This window comes from Plutella xylostella, chromosome 8, assembly GCF_932276165.1.
Source record: "Plutella xylostella chromosome 8, ilPluXylo3.1, whole genome shotgun sequence".
NCBI classification, from domain to species: Eukaryota; Metazoa; Arthropoda; class Insecta; order Lepidoptera; family Plutellidae; genus Plutella; species Plutella xylostella.
This window is the reverse complement of record NC_063988.1, coordinates 10,338,247-10,356,539: the sequence shown is the minus strand read 5'-3', so window position 1 is coordinate 10,356,539 and position 18,293 is coordinate 10,338,247. Positions and strand designations below refer to the sequence as shown.

Genomic DNA, 18,293 nt, shown 5'->3' with positions numbered 1-18,293 from the left:
CGCCTCCTTGTAGTGTAGTACGTCAACAGAATACTTCAATACACCCCACGTACCTGCACAGCCTCGCACACCTGCTGCTGCCGACAGCACGCCTGCTTCAGACACACCAGCGTCCCGCACAGCAGGCACACCGACGCCTCCTTGTAGTGTAGTACGTCAACAGAATACTTCAATACACCCCACGTACCTGCACAGCCTCGCACACCTGCTGCTGCCGACAGCACGCCTGCTTCAGACACACCAGCGTCCCGCACAGCAGGCACACCGACGCCTCCTTGTAGTGTAGTACGTCAACAGAATACTTCAATACACCCCACGTACCTGCACAGCCTCGCACACCTGCTGCTGCCGACAGCACGCCTGCTTCAGACACACCAGCGTCCCGCACAGCAGGCACACCGACGCCTCCTTGTAGTGTAGTACGTCAACAGAATACTTCAATACACCCCACGTACCTGCACAGCCTCGCACACCTGCTGCTGCCGACAGCACGCCTGCTTCAGACACACCAGCGTCCCGCACAGCAGGCACACCGACGCCTCCTTGTAGTGTAGTACGTCAACAGAATACTTCAATACACCCCACGTACCTGCACAGCCTCGCACACCTGCTGCTGCCGACAGCACGCCTGCTTCAGACACACCAGCGTCCCGCACAGCAGGCACACCGACGCCTCCTTGTAGTGTAGTACGTCAACAGAATACTTCAATACACCCCACGTACCTGCACAGCCTCGCACACCTGCTGCTGCCGACAGCACGCCTGCTTCAGACACACCAGCGTCCCGCACAGCAGGCACACCGACGCCTCCTTGTAGTGTAGTACGTCAACAGAATACTTCAATACACCCCACGTACCTGCACAGCCTCGCACACCTGCTGCTGCCGACAGCACGCCTGCTTCAGACACACCAGCGTCCCGCACAGCAGGCACACCGACGCCTCCTTGTAGTGTAGTACGTCAACAGAATACTTCAATACACCCCACGTACCTGCACAGCCTCGCACACCTGCTGCTGCCGACAGCACGCCTGCTTCAGACACACCAGCGTCCCGCACAGCAGGCACACCGACGCCTCCTTGTAGTGTAGTACGTCAACAGAATACTTCAATACACCCCACGTACCTGCACAGCCTCGCACACCTGCTGCTGCCGACAGCACGCCTGCTTCAGACACACCAGCGTCCCGCACAGCAGGCACACCGACGCCTCCTTGTAGTGTAGTACGTCAACAGAATACTTCAATACACCCCACGTACCTGCACAGCCTCGCACACCTGCTGCTGCCGACAGCACGCCTGCTTCAGACACACCAGCGTCCCGCACAGCAGGCACACCGACGCCTCCTTGTAGTGTAGTACGTCAACAGAATACTTCAATACACCCCACGTACCTGCACAGCCTCGCACACCTGCTGCTGCCGACAGCACGCCTGCTTCAGACACACCAGCGTCCCGCACAGCAGGCACACCGACGCCTCCTTGTAGTGTAGTACGTCAACAGAATACTTCAATACACCCCACGTACCTGCACAGCCTCGCACACCTGCTGCTGCCGACAGCACGCCTGCTTCAGACACACCAGCGTCCCGCACAGCAGGCACACCGACGCCTCCTTGTAGTGTAGTACGTCAACAGAATACTTCAATACACCCCACGTACCTGCACAGCCTCGCACACCTGCTGCTGCCGACAGCACGCCTGCTTCAGACACACCAGCGTCCCGCACAGCAGGCACACCGACGCCTCCTTGTAGTGTAGTACGTCAACAGAATACTTCAATACACCCCACGTACCTGCACAGCCTCGCACACCTGCTGCTGCCGACAGAACGCCTGCTTCAGACACACCAGCGTCCCGCACAGCAGGCACACCGACGCCTCCTTGTAGTGTAGTACGTCAACAGAATACTTCAATACACCCCACGTACCTGCACAGCCTCGCACACCTGCTGCTGCCGACAGAACGCCTGCTTCAGACACACCAGCGTCCCGCACAGCAGGCACACCGACGCCTCCTTGTAGTGTAGTACGTCAACAGAATACTTCAATACACCCCACGTACCTGCACAGCCTCGCACACCTGCTGCTGCCGACAGAACGCCTGCTTCAGACACACCAGCGTCCCGCACAGCAGGCACACCGACGCCTCCTTGTAGTGTAGTACGTCAACAGAATACTTCAATACACCCCACGTACCTGCACAGCCTCGCACACCTGCTGCTGCCGACAGCACGCCTGCTTCAGACACACCAGCGTCCCGCACAGCAGGCACACCGACGCCTCCTTGTAGTGTAGTACGTCAACAGAATACTTCAATACACCCCACGTACCTGCACAGCCTCGCACACCTGCTGCTGCCGACAGAACGCCTGCTTCAGACACACCAGCGTCCCGCACAGCAGGCACACCGACGCCTCCTTGTAGTGTAGTACGTCAACAGAATACTTCAATACACCCCACGTACCTGCACAGCCTCGCACACCTGCTGCTGCCGACAGCACGCCTGCTTCAGACACACCAGCGTCCCGCACAGCAGGCACACCGACGCCTCCTTGTAGTGTAGTACGTCAACAGAATACTTCAATACACCCCACGTACCTGCACAGCCTCGCACACCTGCTGCTGCCGACAGCACGCCTGCTTCAGACACACCAGCGTCCCGCACAGCAGGCACACCGACGCCTCCTTGTAGTGTAGTACGTCAACAGAATACTTCAATACACCCCACGTACCTGCACAGCCTCGCACACCTGCTGCTGCCGACAGCACGCCTGCTTCAGACACACCAGCGTCCCGCACAGCAGGCACACCGACGCCTCCTTGTAGTGTAGTACGTCAACAGAATACTTCAATACACCCCACGTACCTGCACAGCCTCGCACACCTGCTGCTGCCGACAGCACGCCTGCTTCAGACACACCAGCGTCCCGCACAGCAGGCACACCGACGCCTCCTTGTAGTGTAGTACGTCAACAGAATACTTCAATACACCCCACGTACCTGCACAGCCTCGCACACCTGCTGCTGCCGACAGCACGCCTGCTTCAGACACACCAGCGTCCCGCACAGCAGGCACACCGACGCCTCCTTGTAGTGTAGTACGTCAACAGAATACTTCAATACACCCCACGTACCTGCACAGCCTCGCACACCTGCTGCTGCCGACAGCACGCCTGCTTCAGACACACCAGCGTCCCGCACAGCAGGCACACCGACGCCTCCTTGTAGTGTAGTACGTCAACAGAATACTTCAATACACCCCACGTACCTGCACAGCCTCGCACACCTGCTGCTGCCGACAGCACGCCTGCTTCAGACACACCAGCGTCCCGCACAGCAGGCACACCGACGCCTCCTTGTAGTGTAGTACGTCAACAGAATACTTCAATACACCCCACGTACCTGCACAGCCTCGCACACCTGCTGCTGCCGACAGCACGCCTGCTTCAGACACACCAGCGTCCCGCACAGCAGGCACACCGACGCCTCCTTGTAGTGTAGTACGTCAACAGAATACTTCAATACACCCCACGTACCTGCACAGCCTCGCACACCTGCTGCTGCCGACAGCACGCCTGCTTCAGACACACCAGCGTCCCGCACAGCAGGCACACCGACGCCTCCTTGTAGTGTAGTACGTCAACAGAATACTTCAATACACCCCACGTACCTGCACAGCCTCGCACACCTGCTGCTGCCGACAGCACGCCTGCTTCAGACACACCAGCGTCCCGCACAGCAGGCACACCGACGCCTCCTTGTAGTGTAGTACGTCAACAGAATACTTCAATACACCCCACGTACCTGCACAGCCTCGCACACCTGCTGCTGCCGACAGCACGCCTGCTTCAGACACACCAGCGTCCCGCACAGCAGGCACACCGACGCCTCCTTGGGCACCGCCCCGCACTGCAGGCAGACTCGGGAGTGGTAGTACGTGAAGAGCCGGTCGTAGTCGCGGGGGAGGGACAGGAGGGAGGGGGGGGAGAAAGAGAGGTGCAGGGAGCGCAGGATGCGGCGGACCTGTGGGCGAGAGATGACATGTTGATTAGTTGTTTAAAGAAAGAGAAAGAGTGGATGGTGTAGAAGTTATAGCAGCATCCGTCATGCACGAATTGAATGACTGGATCTAAAAATGCTAATCGTAATGTGTGAACATGTACGATTGGATATCGCCAACCAATTAGCGGAATCACCATAGCGATAACTAGTTCGTAATTCGATAGTACTCGTAATTCGATAGGTAAGTCACAGAATATTCTATGCGTTTTATTAGTTTCTAATGTTACTAACAGGGGCGCTGATCAAAATGTCATACAAATTGCTATCGAATTACGCTATCGACTTGAGTCAACAGTCCTCGTGATCGCTATGCAGATCATAAATTTTATTGGTTAAGTACCTACTCTTTAAGATATTATGGGCCGTCAGTCAACGACTGACACTAATCTGACTTGCAATAAATCCTCTCACCATGGTGACAACCTAGAATAGCTCAATTTTTTTGTCAATCGCTCAAGTTATATTAGGATTGTACACATACATTAATATATCCTAAAGTCAGTCTCTTCATATACACCCGCTACTCACCACAAGCTGCCATATCTGGTAGAGCCACGTTGTACAGTTGGTGCCATTACTACTATAGTCTCCATACATGGTGATGCAACGTGGCGTGCGCCAGCTCGCGGGCCCAGGCGCGCGCGGGCGCCCCCCCGCACCCCCTTCGGGCACCCCGCAGTACTGCATGAGAAGCGGGTACTCCTGGTCAGCAGTGAGGATGTCCGGGAGGGGCACGTTGTATAGATGGTGCCAGTTATATGACATGACTATTGCAGCTATATTCCTATATAATACTAACCCGAAACCTATACATATGCAACATGGTATATCTAAGCCCGAAAATGAAATCAGAATTTCAAAATTCGCGAAAAAAAAAAGACATTCTCCATAGTTAACAGTCACGTGACCAACCAACATACTTTCTATGGAAATTTATACAATTTTTCGGGCTTAGATAATATAACATGCTGCACATGCTGGTTTCGGCTTAGTATACCCTTTTTGCAACACTCTGTATTCTATATTCCTATATTCTCCCTACGTCTACTCACCACAAGCTGCCTCTGGATCTCCAGCAGGGTTACTATATACAGGTGGTGCCATCACTACTATAGTCTCCCTACATGTACTCACCACAAGCTGCCCCCTGTTGGCGGCGTGCGCCAGCTCGCGGGCCCAGGCGCGCGCGGGCGCCCCCCCGCCCCCCCCGCGCACCCCGCAGTACTGCATCAGCAGCGGGTACTCCTGGTCGGGAGTGAGGATGTCCGGGAGGGGCACGTTGTATAGATGGTGGCGGAGGAGGGCAGAGATGCGCAGGAACGGGAGTAGGAGTTGTTGTAGCTGTGGAAGAGATGGAATTGTTAGGTTATTTGGTTTAAAGTGGCAAAGAAAGTCATGTTTCAAATAAAACAGGGTGGTGGAGGTTATCACTAAGTGCAATTATGTCCGCTATATAAAAAGTTTTCACACTTTTTTGCAAATTCCAAAAAATGTTGCAATGGCTTCGACTAATCAAGGCCTAGCGCTATCGTATCGTACTCATGAATTTTTCAATTTTTATACCTATTTCGCAACCAAAAATAAGTTGTAAAAACTTTTCTATGAATACAATTTTACTTTACTAACACTTTCACCCTTACCTCACTCTCCATGCTAGCAATATCCAAATGATGCTGATGCTCCCCGCTCAGCATATGCGGGGCTCCATCCTCCGTGAACAGATCTGACCCCGCCAGCGCCCCTAGCAGCACTCTGGCGGCCTGCCTCAGCGCCCCTCCAGTTGGCGCCCCCGCCGTTGACGCCCCTCCGGCGAGAGCCGCGCGCCCCTCGGCTGAGGTGGACGCGATGAACTGACACACTATCTGGTGGTACGTCAGGTCGTACAGCGCTTGGATTATGCAGTTGAAGTGTTCTGTGGGTGGAAAGGGATTGTTTGAGATCATTATTAATTTGAATATGTCATGAAATGTGACATGTATAAATAAGCTCTGGTGGATAAGTGGTTGAAATTGCACCAAAATACAATATCTCACACTAAACAGCGTTCTGTCTATAGTGGCCAGCTGATTTTCCGCATAGCCTCTACACTGCGCTATCTCGTGGAATACCTATAGCTGTTAAACCCCCCAATCTCACACCAAAAAGCCAGTAGACGACCTATGTGTCTCCCTCACGCTCGCACAGTAACCTTGTTGCAACCGTGCTTTAAACACTGTTATTCCTCTCTCTAGCTATGACAAACTCACCCGGCTCAATATAGGGCGGATGCTCTGGCGCCAGCAGCACAAAGTGCATCAACAACGCCACGGGGTCCTTCAGCAGCAGCGGCACCGGGCGCGCCTCGGGCTGCGGCGCGGGGGCGAGGCTCTGCTCGGGGGCCGCGGAGGGTGCGGGGGGCGAGGGGGCGGGGCACAGCGCGCGCCACGCCCCCGCCCCCGCGCCAGCACAATATCTCACACTAAACAGTGTTCTGTCTATAGTTGCGAGCTGATTTTCTGCATAGCCTCTACATAAGGTGCGCTATCGCGTGAAATACCTATAGCTGTTAAACCACCCAATCTCACACCAAAAAGCCAGTAGACGACCTATGTGTCTCCCTCACGCTCGCACAGGTAACCTTTCCTTATAAACAGCGTTATTCCACTCTGAAGCACACAAACTCACCCGGCTCAATATACGGTGGATGCTCAGGCGCCAACAGCACAAAGTGCATCAACAACGCCACGGGGTCCTTCAACAACAGCGGCACCGGGCGCGCCTCGGGCTGCGGCGCGGGCGCCAGGCTCTGCTCGGGGGCCGCGGGGGCTGCGGGGGCCGCGGGGGGTGAGGGGGCGGGGCACAGAGCGCGCCACGCCGCCGCCCCCGCGCCAGCACAATATCTCGCACTAAACAGTGTTCTGTCCATAGTGGCGAGCTGATTTTCCGCATAGCCTCTACACTGCGCTATCTCGTGAAATACCTATAGCTGTTAAACCACCCAATCCCACACCAAAAAGCTAGTAGAAGACCTATTTGTCTCTGTCACACGCGCACAGTAATAGTGCCCTCACGCTCACACAGGTAACCTTTCCTTATAAACCGTGCTTAAAACAGTGTTATTCCACTCTAAAGCGCAAAACTCACCAGGCTCAATATACGGCGGGTGCTCTGGCGCCAACAACACAAAGTGCATCAGCAAGGCCACGGGGTCCTTCAGCAGCAGCGGCACCGGGCGCGCCTCGGGCTGCGGCGCGGGCGCCAGGCTCTGCTCGGGGGCTGCGGGGGGTGAGGCCGCGGGGGCGGGGGGTGTGGGGGCGGGGCATAGGGCGCGCCACGCCGCCGCCGCGCCCAGTTCTGCGCCGGCGCTGCGGATGACTCGGGCGTGTGTTCCGACGACGACCATTAGGGGGACTGGAAGGGAAGTGGATTGGGTTATGAGTGTATACTGTGTTGAGAACCTAGACAAAATGTCCTCAAGATTATTCATAAGAAATATTATTACAATTGAACAATTATACCCCTGTAACAAGGAGTGTACCCTGTACCTCTGTACCAGTACCCTGGGCCCTGGGACAATTTTGGCCCCGTTGTTTCTTTTTATCTTATTAGAAAGAATGTTCTATTCTATTCTATTCTATTCTCTGTGTGGGTGTAGGTACCTGCACCTGGCTCTCTCGAATGGAACCTTTGTGCATATTATCCCCAAGGTCTAAACTGGCTTCCTAAACTTGGACCATTTCCCACCACGCTGGTCCACTGCGGGTTGGTGGGTTCACATATCTAGATGTGCTAGATCTAGATATGCAGGTTTCCTCACGATGTTTTCCTTCACCGTAAGAGCGATGGTATACATTGTACTTAAGTTAAAATAACTCATTGGTACATGTCAGCGCCGGGATTCGGACCCGCATCTCTGGCGTGAGAAGCGGGCGCTTACCCGACTGAGCTACCACCGCTCTTAGAAAGAATGTTGTTTATGGCTTCTTTTTCATTTCATTTCATCCCCTTAGTATAAAACGTAATCTAAAAATAGTTGTGATTTATGTTCCTTTGAACGAATTTATTCTTTGATTTTAAATAAGAATCATGTTAGCCATATTTACATTTACAATTACGCAACTTTCGTCAATTATGGTAATATTAGTCTAAATAAACTCACCTATACAATCATTCCTAGGCTTATACCGCGGATTAGGCCTCATCACCAAGTCCCCTCCACGTTGCACCAGCTCGCACTCTAAATTAGTCCTTGCGAGCGAGGTCACAAAGGTGAATATGGCGGCGGGCGTGACCCCGTAGCGCTGGCGTATCTTGATGCCGGCGGTGGCGGTCATGTCCTCCATGGCTTTGCCCATCGCTTCTGAGAGCCGGCAGGGCGTCTGTGGAATAGATTTTTGATTAGGGTGGAATATTTAATGTTGTTACGCTGATGAACTGGTTAACAAACGTTTAGCGACGTATGTATTTATGGTTTAAATTACTAAAATAGGAAAATAGAAACTTTGATATTTATTAGCCCGTAATCGTCCACTTCTGGTAAGTCCTCACTCCCAAGGAGCACTACTCTAAGGTTCGGTGGCGGGATTAAGTGAAACGTCCGAATTGGTTTGAAGCTCGAGTATAATTGCGTCATAAAATGGTTACATACGAAGCATAGCATAATCATGTATATCTATACGTTTACACACATACTACATCATCACCCTACAAAAAATAAAAAAAATGAATATTACAGGTTCATTTTTTTTTTAAAAGATACATGGTTTTTTTTACATATTTTAAGACACACAGTTATTGTTTATTTAAGATACATAAGGCTTAGTTCGATTCTTATGCAAAATTTCCTCTTTTCCATTTTTAACAATCTTTACATTTGGTGTTAAATCTTCTACTACAGTATAAGGACCTTCTTTCTTGTAAAGTCAGAACCTGGACGAGCGGAACACATAGAAGGTACGATTGCGCGTTCACGACGGAAGGTCAACGGGCGGTAATCGGCGCTTCTGGAGTTAGCGAGTTTTGGGCGGTTTCCTCGCTGCGAGGCTGCCGAGCTGGAGCATAGTGGACTGGTCCCCCACGCGGAGGCTCACTCGAGGGTCCTCATGGAAGTTCCCGCCAGGATGGACGAGAGGTGCAACGAAAGAAGCTATTTTTAGATCGGAAATTCCCACATGGTTCAATCACACACGAGGTCGGATTCGCAGAACCGAGGTAGCAGCGTTCATCTTGCACGGTCAGCGGAATGTGATAAGCGCGTCACGAGTGAACAGAGTGCTACGTAGTTATACCGAGTGGTTTATTGTGTGATTTATAAGTTTGATTTGTTAATTTTCTATCAGTATTGAAATGTAATTTTGTGATTTCTGTTTTGTTTGATATTGTATGTTTCAAGTTTAAAGCTCCGTAAGAGAGGCTTTTGTAACATAGGTATTACGTATTGTACTTGAAAATTTTTGACAAAAATTTTGAAAAACGAAGGAAGTGATGTAGCGACACATGTTATAGTCACGTTTTGCAATGTCAGCTTTCTAGTAACTTCCAGTAGCGAACAATGCGCAGACGCTAGTCGTCTCGCGCCCATCACATAGATAACACACTTGAAAAATGTAATTTGGTTATCATGTATAGTAATTCAGTAAATAGATTTGGCCTCAAGAATCCTGGCAGGGTCGCCATCTAAGGTTCGGTGGCGGGATTAAGTGAAACGTCCGAATTGGTTTGAAGCTCGAGTATAATTGCGTCATAAAATGGTTACATACGAAGCATAGCATAATCATGTATATCTATACGTTTACACACATACTACACTACAACATACTATACTAGGCCTTCTTCACCGGCCACCGGTCTTAGGCAAGGTATTCGGTCCAGCGGACCTAAATACTTATAAATGGCCACGACCTCTTCAGGTACAGATTTTACTGGCTATGTCGGTCTTTCGGGTTACTAGGTCACCCCCCACTCGGCTTACTATAAAGCCGAGCGTCCACTACCAGCTAAACTAAGTTAGTTCGCATAGTTTTGCCAGTTTTTCATACATTATGCATAGTCGCACGTATGAAAAACTGTCTCAACTATGCGAACTAACATTAGGCTTAAAACTTTAGCATTACATGTAATCCTACACAGCTGTATAAACTAACCAGCGGCGGCGGTTCAATCTCGAGCATGTGCAGTATCTCTGCCTGCAGCTGCGCGGGGGAGGGCGGCGCGGCGCGGGGCGAGGGGCGCGGCGGCGCCGGCGAGACCGGCAACACGCTGTTAGCTGTTGGGGGAAAGGCAGGGGTTAGTAATGATATGCTTCTAGAGTAATCCTATACGCATCCTATTCGATAATATACCGATTCAGTTTTGCATACGGTCCCTAAAGGTGCAAACATCACATCGATGCATCGTGCACACATGATAATTTAGCAACTTCAGCCACAACATCATGTGACATAAAACCTTGCATCTTCTTGGCTCTCATTCTTTTTACTGTGTCGCTTCTTTATGGCTGTTATTCTTAACACCCGAAGGAAAAAGAGACGTGTTATAAGTTTAACGTGTCTGTGCGTCTGTATATGTGTATATCTGTTTCGGGTAGCGTAGCTATGAAACGGCTGAACCGATTTTCGTTTTGTTTTTTTTAGCGACTTAGGTAACGTTACCCCGAGTGTTCTTAGCTATATTTCATCAAAATTCGTTCAGCCATTCATGAGTTATGCGATTTTCAGTGTGTTGCTAGTGTGTATACTTTATGGCTGTATTTTTTTTCTTTTAGACACCAGGTCTATTCTTTATGTCTCTAAATCTATCTCACCCAGCTGCCGGCACACGGGGCACAGGAACTCGCCGCCGGCCACGTGCAGCGCGCGCCGCGGCGGCTGCGCCAGCGTGCGCAGGTACGCGTGCAGGCAGCGCACGTGCAGCACGTGGCCGCACGACGTGGCGTGCACGCCGCCCTCCCAGCCCACGGACACTGAGAGCACCCAGGATTCCTGTGGAAGGGGTGGGGGTTAGTTGTGGGATCTGGGAATGTATATAGACATGGGATGCAAATAGACAATGAGACCCGGTGGGATCGTCAGGTTTATAAAAGTCCTTGACTTGGAGATTTGAGAAAATAAGAGGAGTCACAATAGATCTATAAGGTCGCACAAGATATTGAAGTTTAGCTATATATGGCACGGGTCACCCATCCAATGGCATTTCAAGTGGTTGTTTTCTGGATGCTTCCGTGCTTCGGACGGCACGTTAGGCCGTGGTTTTCGGTTGCTAACGCGGCAGCAGTCGTTAAGCCTAGTCAGAGGCCTTCGGGCGGCTTGAAAACATCTGAAAGTCGGATACCCGACACCCGACAACTTCAGTGCATTGTACTCATTCAAAAACGACGATACGGCTCGCGACCGATCACGTGAGTACAAATGTACGGAGAAAAGCGTGTGACTCGCTTGCCAATCACCTCTGACTACACCTTCGGGGATTACAGTCGTGAGCATATGTATGAAAAATAGCTTATAGATGGTAAGAAACATCAAGTAGTGTTCAGTGTCAGTGTGACGTAGTCTCGGTGGCCTCGCCTCGTTATGCTGCACGCTCACACTGTTGAAGAGTGCTGGTGATGATGATGATGATGCCGCTACCTGTGCGAAGTGCTGCTGCAGGTGGTCGTGCTGGCGGTAGTGGTGCGCCGCGAGTGTGGTCTCCGTGGCCTGCTGCAGGCCGGGTAGTTCCGCCTCGGAGAGCGCGAGGGAGCGCGGGCTGTCGGCCAGGCGACGGTGACCGAGCACTGATGTGGACTGTAGGGAGAGAATGGAAAGTTAGTAATAGGGAATAACTTTTAGAACTCGCGAAATATAGGATGCCTGTTGAGAGGACGTTTTCTATTATACAGGTGCGAATTACAGAAGGAATGTTGTAAGAATAATCCGTGACTAGTATCCACCTCTCCAGATGTCCACTCTGATTTGAAGAGCCAAAAGGGTGGAAGTCACCATATCATAAAGAAGTATACGCATTTTTGTATAAAGAAGGTGAACCCAAGCTGTATACAGTTGAGAAATAAGGTTTACACTCAAAAAGCTGCAATCGCTTGTACTGGGGGCATAGGTTATAAATAATAACCTATATTATAAGTTATAATATACGAATGCAGACCGAAAACTCTCATTCGGACATCAAATGTTGTTTTCACTAAGCGCCTTCTTCTCATAGCGACCTAATAAAACTACAAACAGCGCCACCTAGCGGCTCGCACCTGCAGCAGCACGACCCTGGCGAGCGGGTCGGGCGCGGCGCGGTTGCAGATCACGCAGTCGTCCGTGGTGGGCTCCTGCCACGCCATCTCGCGCTCCATGTCCTGGCTCAGCTCCATGGCGCTCATGAACTGGCGCTGGCGTAGCGCGAACTCCGCCATGAGTTGCTGCTGGCGTTCGCGCGCGCGCCGCGTTCGTTCTTCTTTCTCGCGGCGCTCTCTGGAATGGGAAGTGGAGTTTATGGCACGAATAAAAATATTGAGTTCACAAAACGGCTCCTAATCTATCCGTTTTGATAGATAATTAAAACCTGACCGGGCTTAAGCAGTGCAGCGTGCATTGTCATCTGAGAGGTGACACACCCGGCGCGGCGGCTGAGGGGATACACACCTGGCCTGCTGCTCGTGCTGCTTCTCGCGCACGTGCGGCCACAGCGAGCGCCGCGCGCGCTGGATGGCGGCGGCGCAGCGCGCGTCCAGCCCGCCCAGCCGCCGCAGCAGGCGCCCCGTGAAGTGCGTGCCGTCGCCTGGGGGGTAAAGATTAAGGTAAGCACATTTATTTACAAAATTACAATACAATTTACAGACACATAGATTTGGAAAACCGTGAGCTTTGTTAACAGAAGAGAGCGTTATAGTACGGTAAACAAACGAAAAATGAAAAAAAAAATCTTAAATATTACAAAATTAATATCATTTCAGTTTTCTTTCTTTTTCTGTGATAGTAGTTACCACGTTTGATAAGTAGGGTTGTTTAAAAACCGCAGTAAGGAATACTGAATACCGGTAAATTATAACTCAACAGTAATGTTGATTCTTGTAGCAATGAAGTGAAGACACTTCAAACTAGTAACGCTGATAAATTATCCTCATACTTTCTACATCCACAGCAAAAAAATATCCAGTACCCGTATCATGAAAATTCGAGCTAACGAATAGAATCGAATTCGAGTGCGACTATTGTCAACTTGACAGCACTTTCGAACACTTTTTACCTTTCGAATGAGTTTCGAAAAGAATGACCACAGAGTACATGATATTATTCTGACAATGACCTATGGAATGATAGCTGTCAAACTTTCGCAAATCTGTACACCGCAATACACCGCCATTTTGTTGTTGACAGGTTGACAGCACTTTCGAATAGACTATCGAATAGAATGTGCTGCGTTTTTTCCGGATCGCCCTACAGATGTATAATATATAGAATTGACGGTCGAATGGCGTAGTGGTTAGTGGCCCTGACTGCTATGCCGAAGGTCCCGGGTTCGATTCCCGGCTGGGGCAGATATTTGTTTAAAGACAGATATTTGTACTCGGGTCTTGGGTGTTGATATTTATATTTAGTATCTATCTATCTATGTATTTGTGTAGATATATCAGCTGTCCGACACCCATAACACAGGTTCTGCCTAGCTTGGGGTCGGGTGGCCGTGTGTGAGATGTCCCCACATATTTATTTTATTTATTTATTTATTTATATTTATTTTTTATTTATTAATGTATTTATTAAGTAATCATAAAAAACACAGTACAATTAACAATGACCCACAAAACCAGTTTACTATATATATATACCCTAGAGACACAGACATTTCAGTAACCAGAAATTTATTCAATACTAACCAATATGCTCATTATCCGTCGGCGGCGGCTCATCGTCCAATGAGAAGGAGTCTAGCCGCCCCGACAGCTGCGAGTGTAGCTTGAGAAGTAGCGATATGATGGACTCGTTCACGGGGATCGACTGGTCTTCGGACTGCTCGGGCGACTGCTCGATCGACATCTGCTGAGATTAAGAGATGTAAATGATTCACCCGGAGTTTACCCGGATTATACTTTATAATAAGAATACTTAGAGTTATGCGACAGTAGCTCCTTGTCATTCCCTGACTACCTCAGTAGTATTATACTCCACTTAAAAACCCTGAGTAACTCAGTCTGTATAATGTAGCATAGTAAATATATAACCTTTCTTCTTCTTTTTATCGGCACTAGAATGAATCTAGAGTTCGTCACTTCCCATGGTGCCCTATAGTTGAAACGTATAGTTGAAATAAGCGATAGATAAAGCTGTGTGGGACTGACTTTGAATGCAACACAAGCTTAACCTCTGGATAAGTTACTGTAGTGTAGATAGTACAGCTGTCTACAGGTGTTGCAAAAAGGGTATGCTAAGCCGAAAGGGGTTTCCTAAACTCGTAGAACAAAAGTTGTTCAGAATGACCCCCTGAGTCACCCCTTTTCGGCTTAGTATAAGTACCCTTTTTGCAACATCCTGTAGTACAGGTTTTGATAGTAAATATAACGCACCTGCGGCGGCGGCGTGGCCGGCTGCTCGCTGGCCGGCTCGGACGTGCGGCGCTCGCGCAGGGACACGCTCCACGTCGGGCTTATGTCCGACACGTCTGCGGACAACATGTGGGGGTTTTTGAAGTATTCGGAGAGGAGAAAAAATAACAAGTGTAGAAATAGTCATCATCATTATTACTTAGCACGTAATTATTCTACAACTGGTATAAACTGTATTTGTGGTTGGTTTTTTAGCTTATGCTGTTTTGAACAAATGAGAGAACCATCAGCTGCAAAAATTGTCATTATCAGAAGCCAGTCATCCACAGCTGGTACCAATAGTATTAGTGTTTGAGATTATTTAGTTTATTATTAAGGTATGCAGCTTTCAAATATTGGACTATCCCTTTTAAACCCTCCCATGTATCGGGCCAGTATCGTATCGTAAATCGGTCCAGACTTATGAAGTCGGCTGTCGGTCTCTCGACAGTCTTGGCGCTACACTCACCGTACTGTATCTGCGGCGTGGGACGCCCCCCGTCGTCGGTGTCCATGCCCTCGTCCTGCAGCGCCAGCGCCAGGCTGTCCATGTGCGCCTCCTCGGGACCAAACTGGGGGATGGAAAGAAATTGTGGTTAGTTGCTGCAAAAACCATAAATGCGTGCGTCACTACTAAAGAGGCCTCCACTGAAACTGCAGTGTCCTTAGCTATAGCCAAAGGCGCAGCATTAGTTGAGTGGACATTTTTTGGCGGACAGCAAATTTTTACCTACAGTCGTTTGAAATAGAAACCAACAATCATGTAAACAAACCAAAAAGTCACGATTACTCCGTAATCACATACATTTGACGATCAAATATGAACATAGTCTGATTTCAACGAACGCACCATTGTTTTCACATTATCTTCAACACGATTTAACTTGTATTTATAAGTTAAATTTGTTAAAACATTTGTAGCGTAAAAATTTCGAAGTATTTGACAAGCTGTCATCTTAGTTTTTTACTCATCGAACTCTATAAGTCATTGAAAAGTTAGTGTTGTTCGTTATCTTTTATATTAAATTTAATAAATTATTAAAAAAAAAAACACGCACTCACGCCTTGTACTAATGTACTCCCTTGCGGGTTAGGCAGAGGTGCATTGCTGCACCCACTTTTCGCCAGAGTGTATGTTAGTCCCAATGTAATAGGGGGCGAGCCTATTGCCATTTTACGGGCACATCCAAGACCCGAGAACAAATATCTGTGTTTAAACAAATATCTGCCCCAGCCGGGAATCGAACCCGGGACCATCGGCTCAGTAGTCAGGGTCACTAACCACTACGCCATTCGGCCGTCAAAATTATTTTAATTTAATATTATTTGAATACGTACAATTTTTTTTTTTCAAGAGCTTAATACAATTATCCAAAAAGGATTGTATCCTAAGCCATAAAAATAATGGTTAGTTTTTAAAAATTGACAATTAAAATTGTCATTCACAGTCATTCACTGTTGTGTGGGTTCGCTGTGCATTAGTGTTTTCTGTTTCCGTTTTCTGTTTCCGATTTCTACGTTTTTGCATTCTCATTTTGGACTTTTGTTTTGCTTTACGATTTGTCTGGACATATTTTTCTTGGAACGACGACCTTTGCACGGCATCACGGACTTTGATATACTTAGCATACGATTGGTATTATTTCTCAAGGAGTAATCAGGAGGTAAGAATGATTTAGATCTATTACCTACAACGGAAATCTATTAGACGCACTTTAATATTGTATTGCCCTCGTAACAAATTATTTGAATAGATCACAATTACTGAAATGTATGTGTGTACAATTATATTTGTTTTTAAGATTATACCTAATGAGCGAGCCGCAGCCAGGTGCGTCGGGGACTGCTCCGCCGGCGCCGCCGCCGGTCAAAAAACGAAAATTGGCTGTTAAAAAACAGTTATCGCAAAGGGAGAAAAAATTTTTGGTGAATATTTATAATCACTTGGAGAAAACCTCTCCTACATACCCATCAAAAATGGAATTATATAAAACCACCTCAAAAATAATGGACGTCTCAGAATATATTGTTCGTGACGTAATGAAACATTACACACAAAATCAAGAAGTACCCCAGCCTAAGGTATTTATAATATTAACTTAGCCAGCCTTTTTTTTTATCTTTTGAGCTTTACTTTATGTTATGATTTGTGCCATTTAATATTCTCAGTCTGTTTTTTAGGAGAGACCTGCAAATCGAGCCATAATTGATAAGTTAGATGATTTTATCTTATCTGCAATAAGAAGAAAGGTTCATAAATTTTACTATGATGGGGAATTGCCAACCATTGCCAAAATTTTTACAGCAGTCAATGAAGATGACAGCCTACCAAATTTTACATTCGGTACAATGTATAGAATATTGAAGAAATTAAACTTCACATACTGCAAGCGATCAAGAAAAAGCATTTTGCTAGATAGACCTGACTTACAAATTTGGAGGGTGAATTATTTGTTGAAAATCGATGAATACAGAGAGCAAAATAAAAAGATTTATTATTTGGATGAAACATGGCTTAATGAGGGTGAGAGCTTTTTATTTATTTAAATGCTTAATTTTTTTTTGTGTTCCGCAGGTTGCTTAAAAACATTGGTTTGAGATAATGGTTATAGATAAGATACTTATTCCACACATTATTTTAAATTGTGATAGGTTACAGGTTTGTTTAATTTTAAATATAAACAATGTTTTTATTGACATAATTATGTATTTAAAACATTTTTTTAACTTAGGGCACACCTGCAATTATGTGTGGATGGATAATGACATCAAGAGTAGTAGACAGGCATTCTTGGGAGGCCTTTCAAGTGGCTTAAAAAATCCTCAGAAAGGAAAGAGGCTGATTATCACACATATAGGGAATGAAGATGGTTTTTTAGAAGGCGCAGATTGGGTTTTTGAAGCAAAAAAGTCAGATGGCGATTATCACGGGGAAATGGATGCTCATAATTTTGAGAAATGGTAAGGTTTCATTTGTGTATTTTTGTATAAGTATTTATGATAACACTATATAAAATTAATATTATTATAATATAAAATTACATTATGTCAGAAAATTATCTTTTTTGTTTCAGGTTTAAGATGGTTTTAGACAAAATTCTGCCGGGATCTGTAATTGTAATGGATAATGCTCCATACCATTCTCGCCAACTCGAACGAGTGCCCAACATGAGCTGGAGGAAGGATGCTATACAAGAATGGTTACGAAGCAAAAATATAGCTTTCGAAACAAGGGAAATAAAAGCACAGTTACTCACAAAATTTGATAAAAAAAAATATGTTTTAAAATACGTTGACGAGCTCGCCGCATCGAAAGGAGTAACTGTGCTTCGCCTTCCTCCCTACCACTGCGAACTCAACCCAATTGAGCTCATTTGGGCACAGGTTAAGTCTTATGTTGGGAGAAATAATAAATCTTTTAAAATGGCGGAAATAAAAACTTTATTAAACGAAGGGTTTGCGAGAATCGGAGCCAAACAATGGTCGAAATGTGTAAATCACGTCCTAAAGGAAGAGGAAGAACTTGTAACGAGCCGTTACCAAACCATCCACCGCACCTACCCACATACCGAAGCCACAAGAGCGCCCGCGGGTCGAGGTGGGGCACCACACAGGCGACTGCGGAGAATACAAGGGGCGCGGGGCGACCCGCCTATAAATAGCCGCCGGACCGCCGCCCGGCCA

General features: G+C 47.9%; 2 protein-coding genes and 1 long non-coding RNA gene across 4 annotated transcripts in view; 1 reads left to right on the top strand and 2 right to left on the bottom strand.

Annotated features, from left to right (window-relative positions):
• Window positions 1-2,443: 2,443 nt before the first annotated feature.
• Window positions 2,444-12,801, bottom strand: LOC125488886 (E3 ubiquitin-protein ligase Ubr3-like). 2 transcript variants are annotated; one of them, XM_048622635.1, is made up of 11 exons: window positions 12,670-12,801; window positions 12,282-12,498; window positions 11,668-11,823; window positions 10,845-11,022; window positions 10,186-10,307; window positions 8,202-8,421; window positions 7,187-7,453; window positions 5,704-5,975; window positions 5,198-5,404; window positions 3,890-4,024; window positions 2,444-3,755 (listed from the first exon to the last, which is right to left on the bottom strand). In XM_048622635.1, the coding sequence occupies exons 2-11, from the start codon at window positions 12,438-12,440 to the stop codon at window positions 3,654-3,656; spliced, it is 1,818 nt and encodes a 605-aa protein (XP_048478592.1). In that variant the 5' UTR covers window positions 12,441-12,498; window positions 12,670-12,801; the 3' UTR covers window positions 2,444-3,653. The 2 variants fall into 2 exon arrangements, with proteins under 2 accessions (XP_048478592.1, XP_048478591.1); XM_048622634.1 differs by lacking the exon at window positions 2,444-3,755 and having other exon boundaries at window positions 3,767-4,024.
• LOC125488493 (E3 ubiquitin-protein ligase Ubr3-like) overlaps window positions 12,600-18,293 on the bottom strand; it is a 59,167-nt gene continuing 53,473 nt past the window's right edge. The window contains exons 19-22 of the mRNA XM_048622579.1: window positions 15,079-15,181; window positions 14,592-14,686; window positions 13,905-14,064; window positions 12,600-12,805 (exon numbers count right to left, since the gene is read on the bottom strand). Of these exons, the coding sequence (XP_048478536.1) occupies window positions 12,600-12,805; window positions 13,905-14,064; window positions 14,592-14,686; window positions 15,079-15,181 (564 nt within the window). The remainder of the gene's footprint in view (window positions 12,806-13,904; window positions 14,065-14,591; window positions 14,687-15,078; window positions 15,182-18,293) is intronic.
• On the top strand, window positions 17,286-17,817 carry LOC125488887. The gene is made up of 2 exons (XR_007266554.1): window positions 17,286-17,570; window positions 17,684-17,817. It is a non-coding gene; the product is annotated as an uncharacterized LOC125488887 (long non-coding RNA).

Coding starts and splice junctions, on each gene's coding strand:
- LOC125488886 (XM_048622635.1), bottom strand. CDS start 12,440: ATGGCGGAGTTCGCGCTACGCCAGCGCCAGTTCATGAGCGCCATGGAG. Junction 11,824..12,281: donor CCAGGGTCGTGCTGCTGCAG/GTGCGAGCCGCT, acceptor CTCTCCCTACAG/TCCACATCAGTGCTCGGTCA. Junction 10,308..10,844: donor CCCCGTGTGCCGGCAGCTGG/GTGAGATAGATT, acceptor TTCCCCCAACAG/CTAACAGCGTGTTGCCGGTC.